At 41.1% G+C, this 23,014-nt stretch overlaps 1 protein-coding gene across 7 annotated transcripts in view; it reads left to right on the plus strand.

Annotated features, from left to right (window-relative positions):
- The window catches only part of CDKL5 (cyclin dependent kinase like 5), a 213,489-nt gene that overhangs the window by 156,741 nt on the left and 33,734 nt on the right, over nucleotides 1-23,014 (plus strand). For all 7 annotated transcript variants that reach the window (XM_019823616.2, XM_045051234.1, XM_019823617.3 and 4 more), the window contains 5 exons: nucleotides 1,355-1,506; nucleotides 6,500-7,466; nucleotides 12,043-12,144; nucleotides 12,437-12,542; nucleotides 15,988-16,111. In XM_019823616.2, coding sequence (XP_019679175.1) covers nucleotides 1,355-1,506; nucleotides 6,500-7,466; nucleotides 12,043-12,144; nucleotides 12,437-12,542; nucleotides 15,988-16,111 — 1,451 coding nt within the window. The remainder of the gene's footprint in view (nucleotides 1-1,354; nucleotides 1,507-6,499; nucleotides 7,467-12,042; nucleotides 12,145-12,436; nucleotides 12,543-15,987; nucleotides 16,112-23,014) is intronic.

The following is a 23,014-nucleotide window of genomic DNA, read 5'->3' on the forward strand; positions in this document are numbered from 1 at the left end:
AAAAATATTTAACCTCATTAGTAATCACAGATGTAAATTAAAACAGCTATGAGATACCACTTAAAAAAATTTTTTTTAATGTTAATTTATTTTTGAGAGAGAGAGAGAGAGTCGGGGGGGGGGGGGGCTGATGGAGACACAGAATTTGAAGTAGGCTCCAGGCTCTGAGCTGTCAGCACAGAGCTCGACGTGGGGCTTGAACTCACAAACTGTGAGATCATGACCTGATCCAAAGTCAGACACTTAACCTACTGAGCCACCCAGGTGGCTCTAGATACCATTTTTTAAATCTCTAGTTTACAAGTACTTAAAATAAAAAAAACGAAAAAAAGGATGATGCCTATTGTTGATGCAGGTGCCAGGAAATTGGTAGATTCTCACATGCTGAGGAGTATCGTTTTAGACAACCTCCCTAGGGGTTGATTTGGCAACACATAGAAAATAATCCTTAAAAGTTTGCATAGTTACTAATTCCATCTGTAGGACTGTATCCTATGAAAGAGATCGTGGATGAATGCAAGGATTTCAGGTGTTTATCTTAGCATTAATTATAATAGTGAAAAAGCGGCAGCCATCTAAATGTCCAATAGGAGGAGACGAAATAAATGATGGTACATTCCATCCATACCATAAACTTCTTCAGTCATTTAAAAACATTGTAAAGTTATTTGTTGCAGTATTGTTCATAATAATAAGATAAAAGAAGCAACCAAAATGTTTATCATTAGGAAATTGATAAAAACAACCTAAGGTATATCCATAGAGTTAAAGCTTTTAACCGATATGGAATGACCTCTTAAGATCTAACGTCCATTGTAAAGAAAGCTAAGTATAGGCCATTGTGTGTCTGCTACTATTTGGGTAAAATAAAAGGAACATATAGATATATGGAAAGGATGTCTATGGAAAGGATGCACAAGAAACCAGTAACATGGGCTGCCTCCCAGGAGGGGGACAGGAGAAAAATGAATGTATATTCTTTCATGTGAATATATATATTTGCAAAATATACTAAAAATGTTTAAATTATGTTTTAAAGAATGTTTTTTATTAGTAATTGAAAAGTGCAGGATCCAAAACTTATATGTATAACATGAGCCAGATTTTATTTAAAAAATATGTATGTATGATATTCAAAACAAGGGCTGAGAAGGCTTATTCCCAGAAGACAATAGTAAAATTAATTGGTAATTTAGATAGATAGATTTTTAAAAACATTTTTTGGACCAAACTGTGTTTGCTAGATATTCTGCAATGACCATGCATTTCTTTTATAAGAAAATAAATAAGGTTTTTATTACAATTTAAATTTGACTTTATAATGTTCTTTTAAATCCTAACTTTATTTCCTAAGAATTTACTGAAGTTGGACCCAGCTGACAGATACCTGACAGAACAGTGTTTGAATCACCCTACATTTCAAACCCAGAGGCTTTTGGATCGCTCCCCTTCAAGGTCAGCAAAAAGAAAACCTTACCACGTGGAAAGCAGCACTTTGTCTAATAGGTAAATATTCCCTTTTAAGGAAATACAGATGCAGCGTTGGTCTTACACGTAGGTGGAGGAGGTGGCTGCTTAAATGATGCAATTAGAGAAAAGAAGGAAAGCCCTCTTTATTCAAAAATATCTTCCTTATGCTTATTACATGATTCAGAACCACAATTAAAGAGTTGTGTGGGTCTTAAAGACTTTCTTAACCAAGTATATTATGGAAACCTATGCATTTTCTGGGAAAGATAGCATGGGTTAGCAACTAAGAGGATTTCTAGCTTCATGAGCTACAAGAGTCTGTGTATCTGGGACTCAGGTGTGATGCTTGGAGGAAAAAGAGTAGGTGAGGGTAAAGGGATCTCAGGGAGAAGAGGATGCCAAACACAAGTGGGTAGGAAGTCACCTAGGACAGTCTTTGCAACGGAACCAAGTAGGTTTTACTCTATTAGAAGGGTCTTGTGTTTTTGTTGCTCTTTTGTTTATTTTTTATTTTTCATTATTATTTTTAAAGATTTTATTTATTTTTAAGTGATCTCTACTCCCAACGTGGGGCTCAAACTCATGTCCCTGAGATCAAGAATCGCACGCTTTTCCAACTGAGCCAGCCAGGTGCCCCTGTCACTCTTTTAATCGTTGAGTTGAAGAGTTCTTTTTTCATAAGAATAAGAATATGGAAATAGTAAAGTCAGTTTGGTAGATAGTGATTAAAATTGGTGCTTCTTAAAATAATTTTTTTTTAGCATAATCTTTAAAAAGAAACTATTTTCCGGGTGTCATGGGGTAGGGAGTTAGGGTGGGGATAGCTTCCTTCCTCTCCCAAGAAGCTGGTCTTGTCATCTGGTATTGTTCAGATTCTGGAAGATAGGAAATAGTTTATCTCATCTACTGTCAAAAGAGAAACAGAAAATGATAATTCTTAATATGAAGCTTTTTGAATATAAATTTTTCTCATTTTACCGCAGTTTTCTCTCCACATAGAACAATTGTTCTTAATCTATTGGAATTTTGAAAGTCCCAAACCTGCTACTTTTTCAAGATCTGTGAGCGTATCCATGAATTGGCAGTAACCACTTATCCTATATTGCTCCCCCCCCCCCCCCCCACAAGGAGACCTGAGAGCAGATTCAAATTCTGTTTAATCAAGTTTGTGTTCACTTTGTTGTTTGTTTCCATGAGATTTTAGCACACTAAGGAATAATATTCATCATTTAGTTGCTCCTTTGCATTTAGGAAGTTCACATTATGCCTGTGTCTTATCTGGGATCACTCCTCATTCAGGTGCTTTTGTCTTTCTTCTACCTTAATTATCACTTGATTCCCCTAGTTTACATTTTCAAAGAAAAAGGACCCCAATGATGTAAATTTCAGTAGACAGATGATAAATTTTTGCTTCATGCTATAGTAATTAGTGGTATAACCTATACCATGAAAGGGGGCCTGTGCATTCGTCCTCTCATGGCCTTGAGAGATCCCCGGTGGGGATCCGAGGCTGTCCTTGGGAAACCCCTTTAGGAATCTGTCCAGGAGGATGTGTGTGGTGATGAGGATATGGTTTATATGGGTCTTTAAGGAGTTTGCCCAAATCTTCTTTTGAGGTAGACCAGAATAGAAATTAGCAGTAAATAAAATCTCTGGAAGAATTTGTTTTTTTTGGATCTTAACATTGTATAGAATTTTAAAGAAAAGGGCCTAAGTGGTTTCTCTAGGAATGATCTCAGCTCAATTTGCATGTATCTGGAAATGTCCTTTTCTCTCCACTTGTCCGTGGTTCGTATTTTCACTATGGAATCCCTTCTTGTTGGGGACACTAATTCTAACCAAACCATGGCTAACTCGGACTTCCCAGCACTATTGTAGAGGTGTTCACAGCATCATAGCACATTGGCTGCCACTTATGCATTCCCCTGCCTCGTCCCCAAGACACATTGACACACCTTGTCTTCTGTTGTCCAAGTTCATATCTCTGTAGAAAAGGCAGTGGACCCATGCATTACCTTGCCCCTGCCTAAGTCTCCTTCAGACTGTCCTGAGCTTCTGCTTCCCTTGGACATGATGGGATGGTACTTCACTCTGCCCTACCCTCTCACTACTTCTGCCTCACCAACCTTCTCCATAAAAATGTAGCTTTGCATCTTTGATGTTTATTTTGAAAAGTTATTTTAACTAAAGAGATTATCTATCCTGCCAGCCATCTCAGAAGGGTTTATATATAAAATCCTCTTAAGTGCTTGGCAGTTTAACACAGATTCCTTACAGTTGTGTGCCAAAGAGATCTATGGAATTTTCGGAGCAGTTTTTTATTGTTGTGCTTTGGCAGAACTCCAATTTGAAGACAATTTGATGCCCTTTCTACTTGAGAATTATGTGCAAAGCTCAATGGCTTCAAATTAATACTAAGAGAAGCTTTCAGAATAGCAGTTTAGGCTCTTTGTACTTTTATGGGAAACCTAACTCTTTCATAAATGTTTCTACCTTAACATTATAGCCTTCCTTTTCACATTAGAAATTGTATCTTACATTGCTATGAATAGGTTCTTCCTAACATGTAGGTTTATGCTCTACTTTGAGAGCAGTGTTTTCCAACAGTTTCAAAAAGCTCTAGCGGTTGTCTTCACTGTTCTCACTCCTTTTCTGGTTTTTTTGGAGCTTCGGACATTGCCCAACATCTGCATGTGTTACCTCTGCTATTACCATCTTTAGGCCTGAAGGAGAAAGGGGAGGAAGTAGGAGTATGAGAGCCCAGGGCAGCTAGGCAGAAGGATTCATCCCATGAGAGCTATAATGTGGAGAGACACAGCTATGATCTGAGTTAGGGTGTTGATGCTGGGAAGGGGTAGGGAAGACAGCACCCAGCCCCTTGCACTGTTAAGCCCAACTGGGAGTTAGGTGGCAAGGGATCCGGGATTATGCAGTAGGCAGCATTAGACTTCTAAGGCCTTGCATGGGGCGGAGAGAAATGGAGAACAGATTGGAGGTTGGGTAAATGGAGGATAACCAACGCACGTAGATCTATTTATGGGTTAGACTATTTGTGTATTGTTGTTTGGGTTTTTGAAAAGTTGCTAAGATATTTTAGTTACCAAGATACAAGTTGACAAATGACACTGATGGTTTAAAACCTGATGCCTTTAGGATATGTTAACTGCCCCTTATTGATCTGGGGATAGAGTCTGTTGACATCATTTAATAGAAAGTGAAATTTTCATTTCTTTATAATTTCTTTGTAGATTTGGGATCTGCTGTTGGCGAATTTTTTTAAAGATTTTTTTTAAAGTTTATGTGTTTATTTTGAGAGCACACATACAAGCAGACAAGGAACGGAGAGGCAGAGGGAGAGGGAGAGGGAGAGATAATCCCAAGCAAGCTCCACACTGTCAGCACGGCTCAAACTCACAAACTACAAGATCATGACCTGAGCCGAAATCATGAGTTGGTCACTTTGAGCCACCCAGGCGCCCCTAGTTAGCTCATATTTAAGGGACCTTATTTTCTGCTGCAGTTCTTGTGACTGAACTGGGAGAGATTAGTGAGTGCATTTAGGAAATGAAGCCTTCTACAACTGTTCTAGACCTGCTTGATATCAGATACCCTTTTTGTTTTTTGTTTTTTGTTTTAACACTCTGAAAGGTGGGAGGACAGGAAAAAAGCCCTTAACCTTTGATGCCTGAGCAGTGGATTCTCTGGGAAAATGGGAAGGCATAGTTTCACAGATTACCATTATACAGACAAAAAATTTGACTTTTCTTCCAGTTATTATGTGATGGGAACAAAACTCCCCCATATCACACCATCTTTAGCAATAGCAATATTTGCAGCAGAATTTCTGAATGCATAGTAAAAAGGGAATTGTGTAAATTATTTTTCATTTAAAAACATCCTACCTTAAACTATAATTTGATTCTTTAAATAGTTACAGTAGAACAAGCTGAACTTGCTGTGAGGTCAGTTTCAGCTTTCCAATGGAGGACAAGGTTTTCCTGTGGATTCATATTTTGTATTTTAAGCCAAATAGGAAATGAAGCTTTAAATCCTAAAGAAGGTCTCAGTCGGTTTGGAATAATGACATGTGAGATGATGAAGAAGAGAATAAATTGTGTCTTCTGGAGAGAAATTAACTCTCCAGATCCCTGTGATCCAGTTGGAGACGCGTTTTTGTTTAGTGTAAAGGAGCTATCTAAGTACCCCAAGCATTGCCACTTCTCTAAAACAAACATTGATCATCGTGTTTTCCAGCAAAGTTTAAATTTCTTTTTAGAGTGTTTATTTTATTGAGTATATTGCAAGAATTTTCAGTCTTTGATGATACAGACTAAACACAAGAGAGATACTGATGGGGGTGCCTGGGTGGCTCAGTCAGTTAAACGTCTGCCTCTCGATTTCAGCTCAGGTCATGATCTCATGGTTTGTGAGATCCAGCCCTGCATCAGACTCTGTGCTGATAGTGTGGAGCCTGCTTGGGATGCTCTCTCTCCCTCTCTCCCTCTGCCCCTCCCCCACTCTCTCAAATAAATAAATAAATATTTTTTTTTTAAAAAAGAGATATTGATGTCTGTATGTACTGTTAGTATTTATGTCTGAAGCAGGCAATAAGTTTTACAGATAAAAAGGATGGAACATCATGACCTTCAAATCTAAATGTTGCCTCTGATATTCAAGCAAAGAGTTACAAAGAGTTTGTTATAGCTTAGCTCTCTCCCTATCAGGCGTCTTATAACAAACACTCATGTGAACACCAGTATAGCAAAAACATGCTTTCCCAGATTATCAGTTAGAGGAGGTTGGCAACAAGTTACTTGACCATTTAAGGATGCCAGAATCATTTCATCAGGACCAGTGCTTTGTTGCAGACTGACTTGATGTAAGCAGCTTTCTTCTTATGGTTACTTGTGATTTGTTGACACGTTTGAGTGAGTTAACGTTTTTAGTCTTTGAGGTGTTTTTTTAAACAATACTTTTTGTGTGTGTTCTATTGAAGGAAACTGATGTATTTCTTTTGTTTTTAACATAGAAATCAAGCCAGTAAAAGTACTGCTTTGCAGTCTCACCACAGATCCAACAGCAAGGATATCCAGAACCTAAGTGTGGGTCTGCCCCGGGCTGACGAAGGCCTTCCCGCCAATGAAACTTTCCTAAACGGAAATCTTGCTGGAGCTACTCTTAGTCCCATGCATACCAAAACCTATCAAGGAAGCAGCCAACCTGGGTCTACCAGCAAAGATCTTACCAACAACAATATACCACATCTTCTCAGCCCAAAAGAAGCTAAGTCAAAGACAGAGTTTGATTTTAATATTGACCCGAAGCCTTCGGAAGGCCCAGGCACAAAGTACCTCAAGTCAAGCAGCAGATCTCAGCAGAACCGGCACTCATTTATGGAAAGCTCTCAGAGCAAAGCCGGGACGCTGCAGCCCAGTGAAAAACAGAGCCGGCATAGCTACATTGACACTATTCCCCAGTCCTCTAGGAGTCCCTCCTACAGGACCAAGGCCAAAAGCCACGGGGCTTTGAGTGACTCCAAGTCTGTGAGCAACCTTTCTGAAGCCAGGGCCCAAATTGCAGAGTCTAGTACCAGTAGGTACTTCCCATCCAGCTGCTTGGACTTGAACTCTCCCACCAGCCCGACCCCCACCAGGCACAGCGACACGAGAACTTTGCTGAGCCCCTCGGGGAGAAATAATCGAAGTGAGGGCACTCTTGACTCCCGCCGAACCACAACCAGGCATTCTAAAACGATGGAGGAATTAAAGCTGCCAGAGCACATGGACAGCAGCCATTCCCATTCTCTGTCCGCACCTCATGAATCTTTTTCTTATGGGCTGGGTTACACTAGCCCCTTTTCCTCCCAGCAGCGTCCACACAGGCATTCCATGTACGTGACCCGGGACAAAGTGAGAGCCAAAGGCTTGGACGGAAACTTGAGCGTAGGGCAAGGAATGGCGGCCAGGGCCAACAGCCTGCAGCTCTTATCACCTCAGGTACAGCTTAGGACCTTGACTGGATCTGTTGGCTCATCATGGGAAGGTGGTGCAGGGGTGTGAATGGGGTCAGTGCAAGTTTCCCTACTGTAGGAGCTTGTGCTTTTTTGATAAAATGCATTTAGGGAAGCGATACTTAAAGGACTGTTTTAAATAATTAGTTATTTAAGCCAATTGTTGAGTACTCAAGAGAACTGGAAAAAAACAAAAACGTGTTTTTAGAAATTTGCTTCTATTCTTAAGTGTTCCTTTCTGGCATATTTTGTTGAGAGAATCCTGTTTTGATTTATTACAGAACTCATCAGCTATATGGGTTCATTTTTAATTTTCTCAAAATTTAGTGTGATTTGTGGAGATTTTCTTCAGTCTCTCCAGACCACATTTGCTTAAAACATACCCTTTTTACTTATACCTTACTCATTTTCACTGAATTGAAAAATTTCAATTTTTTCTAGAACTATAGGTAAATTTGACTTCAGACCAAGATAAATGTTAATTTGCAGTCTTTTGGATTTTTTTGTAAATCTAGGCAATATTTTTATCATAATGCTTCCTCCATCTTACTGATTTTCAGACTCTAGAACTGCTGACACTAACCTGCTTAAGAGAAGTAGCATTCTTACAACAGAACACATGTTTTTTCAATTATATTTTCATGCTATGAAACATTCATCTGCATCAAAGAAATGAGAGTAGAGATAAGCCAATATCGGAAGGAGAAAAGCGTTTCATGGAGGGAAAGTACTGTACTCCCTTTTTAGAAGATGTGAAAATAGGTTCATCAGCGTGTGTCAGAACTCCAGAAAATATGGATGGAATATATAATGGGGGGCTTAGCGAGATGGGTGCTGAAGGTGGGGTGGAGATTGTCAGTAAATGAGCAGTCTGCATAGCCAAGGGCTCAGGCTGGGAAGCCAGGCCGACCTGAGTTTGTATCCTCGTTCTGCGGTCTGCTTCAGACTGTCAATTTGGGAAAGTGATATAATCTCTCTTTGCCTCAGATTCCTCATCTGAGTGGTGCCGTGAGGTTGAAACATGGTGTATAAAGCACCGTGTCCAGTGGCTGGCACAGAGTTTTGAACAAATTTAGTTGTTGCTACTTCTGTGATGGTGGGACCTGTTTTCTAGACATTTAACACTGTCTCTATTCTGGGTGTTCTCAGACACTCAAAAGAGTCTGAGGTAGGGGTTCTTGCCCTTGAGAAACTTCTCTTCTTTCAGGGAAGATTAAATTATACATAATAATGAAATAATTAAGAAGCAAATTACTATGGCACTGGCTATAAATAGGAGTTGAGAACAGGAAAAGATCATGAACAGGAGCAGTTAGAAATGGCTTTGGGAGCAACTAAAGGTCTTGCCCTGAGCTAGGATGTAGAGAGAAGTTTTTGATGGCTAAAGAATGAGGATGTGTTCAAGTATATTCTTTTTCCTTTGTTTCTTTTACATTTTTTTTTAATTACTTTGTTTAAATCCACGTTAGCATATAGTGTAATAATGGTTTCAGGAGTAGAATGAAGTGATTCATCACTTACATATAACACCCCAGCGCTCATCCCAACAAGTGCCCTCCTTAGTGCCCCTCACCCCTTTAGCCCATCCCCACCCAGCACCTCACCAGCAACCCTCAATTAGTTCTCTGTATTTAAGAGTCTCTTATGGTGTTCAAGTATTTAGTGACCGAGGCACCATGATAGGCTCTCCTGAGAAAGAGGAAAAAGGTATGGTCCCTGTCCTCTTGGAGTGCATGTTAGGGCACACTTGCCAGGGATCAGTCATGGCAATAACTGTGAGGCTGTGTGCCCGCACTGTGCTAGAGGTGAGTGTGCCACGCACAGGCACGGCCCAGTTCAGGCAGGGGTTGTGGAAGTTTCCCAGGGAAGGTGGCATCTGAGAAGAGATTTCTGGGGCTTACCTAGGGGGAGAAAGTGGAGTTGATGTTAGGAAAGAGGATGGAAGGGAAGGCAGAAAAGACAAAAGCTAAGGGACGTAAAACAGCATGGTGTGCTCTGGGGATTGCAATTTGTTCCATATTGCTGCAGTGAAAAATGCAAGATTTGAGGTGGCTTTTGCAATAATTCAAGTATGAGGTGATGGGAGTATGTTCTAGACAAAGTCACTGCAGTGGGAAACAGAAATCATGGGTCCTAAGGACTCCTCAGAAGTACATGCAACAGGATGTGTGAATTGAAGGATTAAATACAGGAAGAAGGAAGCCTTCGGGCTCCTTACCTAGGAACTCCTTTTCAGAGTAGGAGAGAGGACTTTTTAATTTTTATTTATTTTTATTTTTTGTTTTTAATGTTTATTTTTGAGGGAGAGAGAGAGAGAAAGAGTGTGAGCAGGGGAGGGGCAGAGAGAGAGGAAGACACAGAATCCAAAGCAGGCTCCAGGCTCTGAGCTGTCAGCACAGAGCCTGACATGGGACTTGAACTCACTGACCGCGAGATCATGACCTGAGCTGAAGTCACACACTTGACCGAGCCACCCAGGCGCCCCAAGAGAGGACTTTTGAAGTCACCTAATTCAGTCCCTTCATTTCGTGGATGAGTGTGCTGAGGCTCCTAGAAGTTAGATGGGTTGCCTAAGTTTACCCGACTAGTCCAGGGCAGAGCTGGGATCATGAAAACAGTGTCTAGGTCCCAGGGCCAGCATTCTTAGCACGGCATCGTGCTGACCTGTTGAGGCTGAAGTGACCCTGGGCCCCTAAGCAAAGCTGTTCTGCATGAGGTTGGAAGAACTGGTGCCCAGGTGAGAGGGGGAGCAAGAGATGCACACTTGCACGTGGAAGAGATGGCACGTGGTGGGAGATGCCATGATTGGAGTCAGAGCAGTGGTCAGAGGAGTCCACCTAGAGAGAACCCGTAGGGCCTAGAAAGATCTCCAGAATGTGGCAGCCTCCCTTAGACGTTAGATGGAGGTCAAAACCAGGTAAAGTGTGTTGGCACTAAGCATAGTGTAAATAGAGAAGAAGTAAGAAAAACAGAAAGCTATAACTTGGAGAAAAGACAAATGGAGTGGTTCTCACAGTTCCAGAACAAACAAACAAACAAAAAACCCCGACTTTGTGAACCTGGTGGAGATGAGCTAATTATGAATGGTTACTGTGGACTCAACACAGATCCAACTGTTACAGAACTTTAACTCCAGTTCAGGAGGTACAGTGCCAGCCTGCAAGACAGTACAAGTTTAAAGGCACAAAGGTGGCAGATGGCTTGACAAGTAACTAAAGCCATGAGTAAACAATGGGAGTTGCTCTCTTACAAAGTATTGAGGCCACCTACAAGAGGAAGGGGACTGAACTGGCACTGTCACTTAAGAGTTTAGGTTAGATGTAAATCATTTGTCTTCTAAAATACTTTTCTAGGGGCTTCTGGGTGGCTCAGTTGGTTAAAGCATCCAACACTGGCTCAGGTCATGATCTCACGGTTTGTGGGTTCGGGCCCTGCATCGGGCTCTGTGTAGACAGCTCAGAGCCTGGAGGCTGCTAGAGATTCTGTGTCTCTTTCTCCCTTTGCCCCTCCTCACTTGCACTCTGTCACTCCCTCTCTCTCAAAATTAACATTAAAAAAATAAATAAAAAAACTTTTCTAGAGGACTTTGTAAACAATACAGGTGATAACATTCAAAAGAGATCTTGTCACAAAGTAGGAAGAAGGGCTACATTGGATGATTTTCCTGCCCAAAATATTCTTTCATAGTATATTTGGGGAGCAAGGGAGACAAAGACCGAGAGAATCCTATTTAAAATTCAAGTAAAGTGTTTTTGATACATCACGTAAGGCTCAAGATAATACTCTGTGTGTGTGTTGTGCAAATACACAATGCAGCCAACTCCTCCTCATGGCTTGGTAATTTTGTTCCTTAATCTTGTTTTCTTCAAGGGTGGAAAATGCTACTTTTCCCCTCAGTACACACCATTGTGGACCAAGGCTGCTCTTAGCTTGTGTCTCACTTCCTTGAGAGAAATAGGTAGTGTCTCCTGAGATGTGTGCTGTCATGATTATGATTAAGAGAATACACGAAATACAAATACCGTTATCGTACGGAAGATTAAGAAAATTTAAGTACATACATTACAGTAGGTAGGAAATTTTAAGCCCTATTATTAAGGGTGCTGATTCTATTCCTTGATATATCCAAAGAATATTTGATTTTATCTGAATCTGCCATTTAAGTTCTTCATGAAAAATAATTTTGGATCTGCTAGGGAAATTTTGGATTAACTAATAGAATCTCTAATTAGAGTGCTGCACAGAAACATGACTAGATATTGGGAAGATAATTTTCTTTGTTTTTAATAATTAATTGAACTATTTTCAGTGTAATTCTTTCCCTGCTTGCCTTAACTTTAATGAGAATTTCACTTTCCATCTGTGTGACATTTGTTTGAATTATTTTACATTCATCAGATGATTCACTCTTTTATGGGACAATTTGTGTTTTAGCCAACTAACATTTTTTATTTTAGCTGGTGAAGGTAGTAATTATGCCAAATAAAGCCCATGGCGAGTTAGGTGATTTTCATCCCTAGGAACAGGACACTCTTATAAATCCTTTTAAATTTGACTTCCAGCCTGGAGAACAGCTCCCTCCAGAGATGACTGTGGCTCGATCTTCCGTTAAAGAATCCTCCAGAGAAGGCACCTCTTCATTCCACGCAAGGCAGAAGTCTGAGGTCTGAATTCTCCACAGTTGCTAACTTTTACCCTAAAACTTGTCTGTAAAGAGTGGTCATGTGACATCATTACAGCTTATCTTTTCAAATTTCTTCAAATTTCTTCATAGTCCTTCTCCCACAAATAATGTAAGGGCTTATAAAGTTAAGTAGTCTTCCTCATGCCATAATTCTGAGTTCTCTTTAAAAGATGCTGGAGTAAGTTATGGATCAATTAGGCACTGTTGTAAGTTCATAGGCCAAATCATCATCGCTCTGTTGTTACTTTTTATAAACCTGTTTCTTGTCTCAGGGTGGAGCATATCATGACCCCCACTCTGATGATGGCACCGCCCCCAAAGAAAATAGACACCTGTACAATGATCCTGTTCCGAGGAGAGTTGGCAGTTTCTACCGAGGTAAGCCCAGCCCCTAGCACCCCCTGGGGTCCTCTCTCCCTTCCCCCTCACTACACCTCCAGCCCATGGCCTCCACAACACTTCACTGCCCTGACTTCAGGTCAGTGCCATTCTTGTCTGCACTGCCGCCTTCCAACACTTCTCTCTGCTTTGTGTCCCACTGTCTTAGTTCAGGCCCTCATGGCTTCTGAGTTAGGTTCTTTGTGTAGCCTCCCACCTGATCTCCCTGTCTCCCAGGGTTGCCATCAAACCAGTCCTTGGAATGATCCACTTGAAGCTGTGTTCTGACCATACCACTCATTCATTCAATTAAGTCATATTTATTGATGTCACCTGTGTACCTGGTACTGTTCTAATTTAGAACATGTCAATGAACAAGACAGCCAAAGGTCTCCACCTTCACGGAGCTTACGTGAGAATGAGGGGAGAACCACACTAAATGTAATAATTATGTAGAAAGTAAAGGGTAATAAATGCTACAGGGGGAAAAATAGAGCAAGGCAACTCATTGCCTGCCCCCACCGCCCGCCCTGCCCCCAGGCCTCTACCTCTTACCTGCTAAGAGTCCTCTGGTGGTTTCCCATTGACATCAGAACAAAATGTGAATTCCCTAAGATGACTTTCCAGACATGCCATGCCCTGGCCCTTGCCATCCTCTCCAGCTGCTGCTCCTCCATCTTGAAACACACTCCTCCCCGTGCTGGGATCGCTTGTTCCTGTCCCTTTAAAGGTCCTCCTTTGAAGTCCTCTGTTGTATGATGTCTTCCCTTTCCACCCAAAGTCCAGTGTGTTCTTCTCTGTTCTACCCATGGTTCCTTGTCTAGGCCTCTAACATGACACAGACTACATGGTACTGATTCTTTGTCTACATTTCTCTCTCACAAGGTTGCAAGCCCCTTTATCATATTTTCCTCTTATACCCTCATTGACTAGCACACTGCCTAGCAGTTTCCAAGTATTTGTTGTTGTTGTTGTTGTTGTTGTTAATAAATTAAAAAAATGTTTTCAACATTTATTTACTTTTAAGAGACAGAGTATGAGTGGGGGAGGTGCAGAGAGAGAGGGAGACACAGAATCTGAAGCAGGCTCCAGGTTCTGAGCTATTAGCACAGAGCCTGATGTGGGGCTCAAACCCACTTAACCATAAGATCATGACCTGAGCTGAAGTGGATGCTTAACCGACTGAGCCACCCAGATGCCCCTCATAAATATTTGTTGATTGAATGAAAGAAAATCTTCAAGTGCATTTGCACAGCCTTAAAAAGTATACTTCGAGGGGAGCCTGGGTGGCTTAGTCAGCTGAGCATTCCTGCTCATGCATTTCTGAGCATTTCTGCTCAGGTCATGATCTCGCGGTCATGAGATCAAGCCCCAAGACAGGCTCTGTGCTGAGTGTGGAGCCTGCTTGGGATTCTCTCTCTCTGCTCCTCCCGCACTTGCTTGTGCGTTCTCAAAATAAATATTAAAAAAAAATGCACTTTAGGGGTGCCTCAGTGGCTAGTCGGTTAAGCATCCACCTCTTGATTTCAGCTGAGGTCATGATCTCATGGTTCATGGGTTCCAGCCCTGTGTCGAGCTGACACTGACAGCGGAAGTCTGCTTGGGATTCTCTCCTCGCTCTCTGCCCTCCACCTCAAAATAAATAAATAAAAACTAAAAAAAAGTTTTTTAAATATACTTTGATGGTTAACTGGCAACTAAAACAGATGCTTTGGAGGCTGTATGGATTTAGGAGATGTTGACAGAGAAAGGGATCCTCTTTGAAGAGCTATGCAGTAATAGAATGAGAGCCCTTGCAGAGCCCTAGCCCCTAGTGGGGAGACTTAACAGCAAGCCCACCAGGGAAGGGGCAAGGTCCTGGGTGTTCCAGAGGCTCAGCTTCTTAAAGCCTCCAAGAGTCATCATGACCTTCTACAGTCGCCCCCACCCACATCTTTTGGCTTCTCACTATGCTGTTGATTTGGGAGGACAGCTGGAAAGGGGCAGGAATTGGGGGAGAACACAGACAGCTGCTTGGTCATTTTAACTCAAAACCTGAGCTAAATAAATGTATAGAAGTGTTATTTAGGACTAAATGTATGTTGATTAGGCTACTTGTTCCCTCCCACCTCCGTATTTGAAAAGAGCATAGGGCAATAAATATACCTTTAATGCACTCTGTTTTTTCTCATGCTATGGTTACTTTAGAATCTTAAGGGATTAAAATTTTAATTCAGGTTAAAGTGAGTTAAAATATTCTAGTGTATATGAGCAAATGCCTTTTCTTCTTTCACTGTAAGTTTTACTTCCAAAATGGACCATACCTTTGTTATTTCTATAGGTGTCTAGGGTATATACTTTAATATAAAATGTTCACAAAGGTTAATATAAAATGTTCACAAAGATTAATTAGGAAAGACAGTTTTAGTTTGATTGCAAGTAAATTAAATTGGTTCGTATCAGCAAAGCCCCTCATTTGTCTTCCTCATAATCTACTTCAGGGTTTGGCAGGTAGAACTTTTTTTTTATTTTATAAAGTCCAGAAATAAAAGGAAAAGATTTAACTAGGTGAAACATCTGGAGAGATCTGTCATTTCAATGATTCTACTAAATTTAACTGGATGAAGATTTAGTGGTATCATTGAAATGACCGATGTTTCCAGAATACTTCCTGTTTTCAGTCCTGCTGGTCAAAAGTCAAGTGAAATGGTGTCATTTATCTTGATATTCAGCCTGTATATTTCTTTTGTGATGAAATTTGCAATATATTTTGATTTATGACCAAGCTTAGAAATTGACGGAAAAAGATGCTAATGCCCCCACCCCCACTGCAAAGGGCAGGAAAGTATTTACTCATGTATGTTATGGTTTGTCTTTCTGTTCATTCCTGGATTAAGAACTTAGAGGAAAATAGTATTTTTTGCAAATAACCGAATTTCTTTGGAATTTAGTTTTAAACAATACAAAATTGACTCTGCCTCCCAAGTGTAAGGCTTAAAGCACAGTTAGTATATTCCAGCACACATATTGTTAAGAGTCACTTCAGACTAAGAATAGATTTTGCATAGTTGAGTCTTGATGTAAGAAAGCCTCCACTTCAAAGAATGTCAAAACAGTGAAGCGGTGGGGGGGCTGTCCTATTCATACTTTTAAATATCCTATGATGTTCCTCAGTTAATCAGCTGACAGGTCAGTTTCTGTTTTGAATGTATATTGCCTGACGTTATCTGACCCATGTGGGTTAATGTGATAATTACCAGGGGGGTGGGGGTGGGGTGGGGAGGGGAATGTTCCCTAGAATGCCTCCACCCTCAGAAAACACAAAAGTTATATAAAGGGCAGAGAAGGATTTTGACTTATTTATTTATTTATTTATTTTATTTGTGTGAGAGACAATGCAATCGAATCAATCAAGAACTGCTTTGGCCAAAAAAGTACCTCAGTGACTGATGTTTTCTTTATTCAGTGCCATCTCCTCGTCCAGACAATTCTTTCCATGAAAATAATGTATCAACCAGAGTGTCTTCCCTACCATCAGAGAGTAGTTCTGGAACTAACCACTCAAAAAGACAACCAGCATTCGATCCATGGTGAGTATTCTGGTTTGTTTTTACTCTTTTTTCCAATTGTAGATTGGAGATTTCAAAGAAATCTGGAATACACTTTTTAGCTTGCTTTCTTTCTCAAGAGAGAGTGTTTGTTAAGGAGATGATGATTTGCCATTATTTGTAATGATTTATTTCAAGTTCAGCGTTTATATTAAATGTCATGTAAAAGAAAAATCTGCCAGGTCAATAAATGCCTCACATCTTCCATTGCATTCTTCTGATAGGAATGATGTCCTTCACTGTCTCTTTCGTTGCTGTTGAATCACATAGCGGACACTTTGCTTAGCACTTTGTGTGCACCATCTCGCTTGGTTCTTACAGTTAGCCCTTGAGACAGGGGCGGCTCACAGTCTGTAAGTGAGGAAGCTGCAGCTTAGAAAAAGGAAAGCACTTGCCTGGCGCTGGACGGCCCATTGCAGGGAGAGGGGAGCCAGGATCTAGACCTAGATGAGGTCTGACTCCAAAGCTTGTACCTTTCACCTCGATGCCACCTGTCTTTCATTCAGGGTGAAAAGATAGAAATAGGGCAACACCTTTTATGCCACCACAAAAGCATAATGGTAGTCAAAGGTTAAAATGATGTGCCAGCTTTGCTTATCCTTTTATGTCCTTTGCGTCATATGTAGTAAAAAGGTAGGGAGAGAATTATTTTGTGTATTAAGTCTCATCAGCAGATGTGTTTGGGGAATAAGGACATTTTGTTTTATTTTATAAGCTTTTTTTTTTTTTAAATGTTTATCTTTGAGAGAGAGCTGAGCCGGTGAGCAAGCAGGGGAGGGGCAGAGAGAGAGAGAGAGAGGGAGATAAAGAAGCCGAAGCTGACTCCACACGGTCAGCACAGCACCATATGCGGGTCAAAATCAAGAGTTGAGCCAAAATCAAGAGTTGGATTCTTAACCAACTGAGCCACCTGGGCACCCCAAGGACCTTTAAAAAAAAAATAATAGGGGCGCCTGGGTGGCGCAGTCGGTTGAGCGTCCGACTTCAGCCAGGTCACGATCTCGCGGTCCGTGAGTTCGAGCCCCGGGTCAGGCTCTGGGCTGATGGCTCGGAGCCTGGAGCCTGTTTCCGATTCTGTGTCTCCCTCTCTCTCTGCCCCTCCCCCGTTCATGCTCTGTCTCTCTCTGTCCCAAAAATAAATAAACGTTGAAAAAAAAAATTAAAAAAAAAATAATAATGTAGACGATCCTGTCAGATTTCAACTCTGGTGTTTGTTGCTAGAAGCCATAGAAGGGTCTGAGGTCCTTCAGTACTCCTGACCCTAGGTGGTTGCGTAATTTTCACACTGCTGGCAGGGTTGTATTGAAGTCTTAGTGTTACTGTGCCCTATGGTGAAAACAATTTAATTATTTTTAAGATAATAATAAAAATGATGGTTTTAAAGCTGTAAATACTTTTATTTTTTTTTTTTAATTTTTTTTCAATGTTTTTTATTTATTTTTGGGACAGAGAGAGACAGAGCATGAACGGGGGAGGGGCAGAGAGAGAGGGAGACACAGAATCGGAAACAGGCTCCAGGCTCCGAGCCATCAGCCCAGAGCCGGACGCGGTGCTCGAACTCACGGAGCGCGAGATCGTGACCTGGCTGAAGTCGGACGCTTAACCGACTGCGCCACCCAGGCGCCCCAAGCTGTAAATACTTTTATAAGCACAGTTTACGTCCATTGCCTTATTTATTAAATGAAAGTCTTTACATTAATGGCTAAGAGGTTGGACTCTTGTCTGTGTGACTTGAACCTCTGTCCCTCAGTCTCCTCATCTGTAAAATAGGGCTAAGAATACTACTTCCCTCAGAGGATTAATGTGATCATCAAATGAAGGAGAACATCAAAAGCACCTAAAGCAGTGCGTGGCACAACGTGACTTGTTACCGTTAGCTGCAGTAGTTTATATCCTTAATGTCTTCTGACTTCAGTATGACTTGTCAGGTGTCTCCCCTCCACTTCCTTTGCTGATAAACTTTGGTACGTTTTCTATGTGACTGTAGACCAGCTCTTCTGTACTACAACTTCTTCTAGTTACCAGCTTTGACAAGCCATGAGTGTAGTGTCTCTCATTAGTGAGAATACGGAAGTAGAGAAGAAATGGTTTTTCCTCTTGGTTATTGCATGATGGAGTGGTGATGGTTTAAAAGAGCATCAATTAAGGATTAACATGGTTCTGTCAACCTTAGGTAGGTCAGATCAAAACAAAACCAAACATGGCATAGGCAGTATGAACAACATACTGTTTCTGTCTTTTTTTTTTTTAAGTTTATTTTTGTACGTTTTTTATTTATTTTTGGGACAGAGTGAGACAGAGCATGAACGGGGGAGGGGCAGAGAGAGAGGGAGACACAGAATCGGAAACAGGCTCCAGGCTCCGAGCCATCAGCCCAGAGCCTGACGCGGGGCTCGAACTCACGGACCGCAAGATCGTGACCTGGCTGAAGTCGGACGCTTAACCGACTGCGCCACCCAGGCGCCCCAAGTTTATTTATTTTTGACAGAGAGAGAGAGAGACACACACACACAGAGCATGAGTGGGGGAGGGGCAGAGAGAGGGAGACACAGAATCCGAAGCAGGCTCCAGGCTCTGAGCGGTCAGCACAGAGCCTGATGTGGGGCTCAAACTCACAGATCGCAAGATCATGACCTGAGCCAAAGTCAGACACTCAACCAACTGAGCCACCCAGGCGCCCCTGTTTCTGTCTTTTTGATAGTCCATTTGAGTAGAGCTTGGTTAGACAAGGGTATATGTAGAAACCTGGAAACAGATTTAAAAAAAAAAAAAAAAAAAATTAGAGACATAATTGGGATGTTGAACTTTAGACTTTAGACACGTCTTCAACGAGTCACCCCTACTCTGATTCTGCTGTTATGAGGCTTCAGAGAATTTCAGAATTAGCAGCTTGAATTGCAGTATTCTCTTGTTTCCACTGCCCCTCATGTTAAGACTGCTATGTACTTGTCCTTCGGGAGACTTACCTTAACTTTTTTGTCTTTGAACAAGATATCTCATTGGTTCACCATACTGTGTATATTTGAGAGAAACGCAGCTTGATAACTTACAAAAACGTGAACGAGCCTTGTTATGGTAACATAGTGACTCGCTGTTCCTAAATTATCACTTGCTTAAGGGCAGTCTGTTTCTCCTTGATAGTGGTACTTCACATTTCTTTTGGGAAGAGAATATTTGTACAGTGGACATGCTTCGTGCAATGGAAGAATCGAGTTACTAGATCATATTTTAGAGTGATAGATATTGTTGGGGTGTCTGACTCTTGATTTCAGCTCGGGTCATGATCTTGTGGTTCATGGGTTCGAGCCCCACGTCAGGCTCCAAGCTCACAATGCAGGGCCTGCCTGAGAGTCAGTCTCTTTCTCTCTCTGTCTCTCTCTGTCTCTCTCTCTCTCAATATGTCAATCTCTCTCTGTCCCTCCCCTGCTTGTGTGCCCATGCACATGCTCTCTCTCTCAAATAAAGAAATTTTTAAAAAATAATCATGAAATAATAGATGTCATAGTATACTATCCAGGGTAGTTATTTTGGCCATCTCAGCTATCCAGAATCCAGTTACAAACTGGGAGATAAGCCACAATATCTCAGAACAAGAAAAACAGGGTTAATGCAGTCAGATTCATCCTTACTAATGAGAAAACACCTTCACTCTCCCTGTAAGCCTGTTTACTCTTATGCACAGTTTTAGCAGTTGGCCCTGGAGGTTGTCAGGCAAGGTATATGTCAGGCAAATATGTCAGGCAAATATGTCAGGCAAATAATGCCAGGTAACAAGACAGTGTGAAGAGGGAGAAAGATTCCAAATAATAGCCAGGGAGAGGTGAGGGGTATTTTTGCCTTTTCTCGGGCTCCCAGTGGCAGTATCATTTTTAGCCCTTCTGGTTTCACGTGTAGAATAGATAATGCATATAGCATATATATATTTATAAAATAGGCTGCTCTTACTTTGCTTAAGAAAGACAAAGTGTATAAATACATTTGGAAAGACTGCTGTCAAAATTGGGTTTAAAAGTAATGTTTATACGGTAAACCAAATTAATTTGAAGACCCAGTGATTAAGGTAAGCGAAGGATTGCTGTCACTTGCTTGCACAGTCCCAAGCTTTTTCTTCTGGTTAAGTTAGGAATATGTTGGCATCCATTATTGCTTGCTACCATAACTCAGAAAATTGTTCACTGATTATTTTCTTCTCAGACATCACCTTAGTCCCATGGCCAGGGGAGGGGAGGTAGCAGGGAATATCATGCTGCTCCCAGAGGGATTCTACTGACGCCCCAGGATTCTGACCCTCTATCCAACCTGCCAGTGTCCTGCCTTGAGTCTGTGAGCAGCTTGAGGTCACACTCCTTGTTTTCTTTTTCTCTCTGGCCCCAACACCTGACACCAGACCTACCACCTACACAGTGCTTCGTAAATGTTGGTTGACTTTGATTCAGTCAGCTTTCATTCCTTCCTTTCTTAGGAGAGTCTCTTGAATTTTCTCTTTCTTCTTCACCCCCTGTAAAACAACTGTTGTGTTAAATGATGTCAGAGCAGGGGGAGGTTGCTGCCCCCCACCAACTGTGTAATCAGCCCTGGATAACGGGCCAGGTGACTAGCTGGGTGATCCTTCTCAAAGGTCCTGCCCCTGATATGGATGTGACCACCCACCTACCCTTCCCTTGTACTGCTCTTCTTGGACCTGTCTGTTGCCTGTACCAACAGAATCATATCATAGGATCTAGAATTCACAAGTGAGATAATTATGGGGACACACTCTTACTCATTTGTAGTAGTGCTGGTTGTAAATGATGAAGTCTCTGTCTTCATTCTTTCGTACAACACACAGCTTTTCAGGTGCCTATGTTCCAGGCAGCTTTTCTCCATGTCCACCCTTCTCTGAGTCTGTCTCCCAGGCTTTCTCCCTTGTTTCTCTAATTCTCTGCCATGTGTGTCTTTCCATGTAGCTTCTCCCTTTCTCTGTCCTTTCTCTCTGTCTCCCCCCAACACACTTGTGCTCTTTTTCTTTCTCTCTGACTTCCTTTTTGTGACTTTTGTGATGCATGCACACTCATGCTTCACTCCTAGCTTTCATCTTCTAGTCCAAGAGTAATTTATTTCCTTTTCTGTTTTGGTCTCTGGAATCTTTCTCTGCGTAAATCTTGGCCCCACCATCTCTGCTCAGTTTCAGTCTGAAGATGTTTTCCTCATCATTCCCCCTTCCCCTGGGCTCTAGTTTATCCAGTGTCTCTGGACAGACCCTGCAGAGGGTCTCTGATTCATCTTCCCTGCCTTTTGTGGTCACAAGGAACTGCAAACCCTGGGCTTTTTGTCCTGCTCCTTCTTTTCTTTCATTACCCTTACGAGGCCCTTTCACTTTCATCTTACTGGATAGAGACTCTTCTTCCCCTCCCAAATCTGCTCCTCCCGGGCCTAGTGTCTCAAGCCTTCTCTTGCTCTCATGCCAGCATTAACATTCTCACCGTAACGCCCATTCCTGTCCTGAGCTTGCAGTCATGATGAACATGTCCCCCTTAAAGATTTCCTGGATTGGCAGAAAGCACTTTTACTACCCGGCATACCTTTGAGGTTTTGTTAGATTTACATTCTGATTGGTAAAAAATTCTGCCTGTTAATCCGAATACTTGGCTGTGCTTCTAGGTTAGGTGCAGACCCCATTATGGAAGGATATAAGCTATATCATAAGCAAATAGTTCTTTGACTTCTGGAAGTTATAGGACAGTAAAAATATTTGTATTGCTGGTTGGTTTAGATGCTCTCTGAGGTTCCTTTCAATCCTGAGAGTTGTACTTTTGTGATTCCAGCAAACTACACTGTTTTACTGTGTTACTTAGAATCAAACTTTTCATTATTCCATCCTTACCCATTCCATCGTGTGAGGTTTTGAAGTTTTCTAGCTTTCAAATTGTAAATGTATTATTCTGAATTCCGGTGCTAGTTATTTTTATCGGTTGTGTTGTATTATGAAAGTTTTACTTCAGAACTTGGAACTCTCTCATTGATGTTTAAAATTGCAGGTCCTAATGAGTTTCAGGAACACTTGGGCGTACAGTACGGGTTTTTACTTCCTCGGTATTCCCATTAACTTTTAAGCTAAACAAGAAGAGATGATCGTTGCTCTTTCAGTCATGTTTTCCTGTTTTGTTTTGTTTTTTTATCTGTTTCTCTTTTTAAATCTCTTCCCTTATTGTCTTAGATCTTGAGTTTTTGATTTTTCAAATAAATTTTCTGTGGTTTGTCCAACCTTTTTATTATATCTGTAGTACATGTTTGATGTTGAAACTAAAAAGAAGAGTAATAAATCACCAATAATCTTATTACCCAGAGATGATAGCTATTAAGATTTTATTTTATTCCTGCCTTAAAAAAAAATGTGTGTATAGACACATATATGCCCCCCTTTTAAAATACAGTTGAGCTCACACTATGTAGGAAGTTTTGAATCTTGTGGTTTTCACCTAGCATTATAGTTTAAATATTTCTTTAGATGACTGAAAATTCTTTGAAGATGTGATTTATTTTTGATAGCTTCATGGTATTTTTTATCATGTGGCTCTGTAATAGTTTGTATAGATGTTTTCTGCCTTCACACAGATTTAATCAAGTAAAGGATGCTGCTTTGCTCATACTGTCTTAGAAGTTTTAGTAACTTCTTCACCGTTAGGTGTTCTAAAACCATAAATATGAATGCACTCTCACCTTTAATGCTTTACTCTTGATTTTAGGGAACAGCTAATAGAAGGAATTCAATCATTTTAGAAAATGGCTTTCCACAGTCATATATTAACATTTTAAGTAGAGCCCATGGAATGTGTCTTTTTGAACAACACCAGTTGGGTTGCTTTTTAAAGACTGTAAATTAAATAATACAGGGCCTATTAACAT

Source organism: Felis catus, chromosome X, assembly GCF_018350175.1.
Source record: "Felis catus isolate Fca126 chromosome X, F.catus_Fca126_mat1.0, whole genome shotgun sequence".
NCBI classification, from domain to species: Eukaryota; Metazoa; Chordata; class Mammalia; order Carnivora; family Felidae; genus Felis; species Felis catus.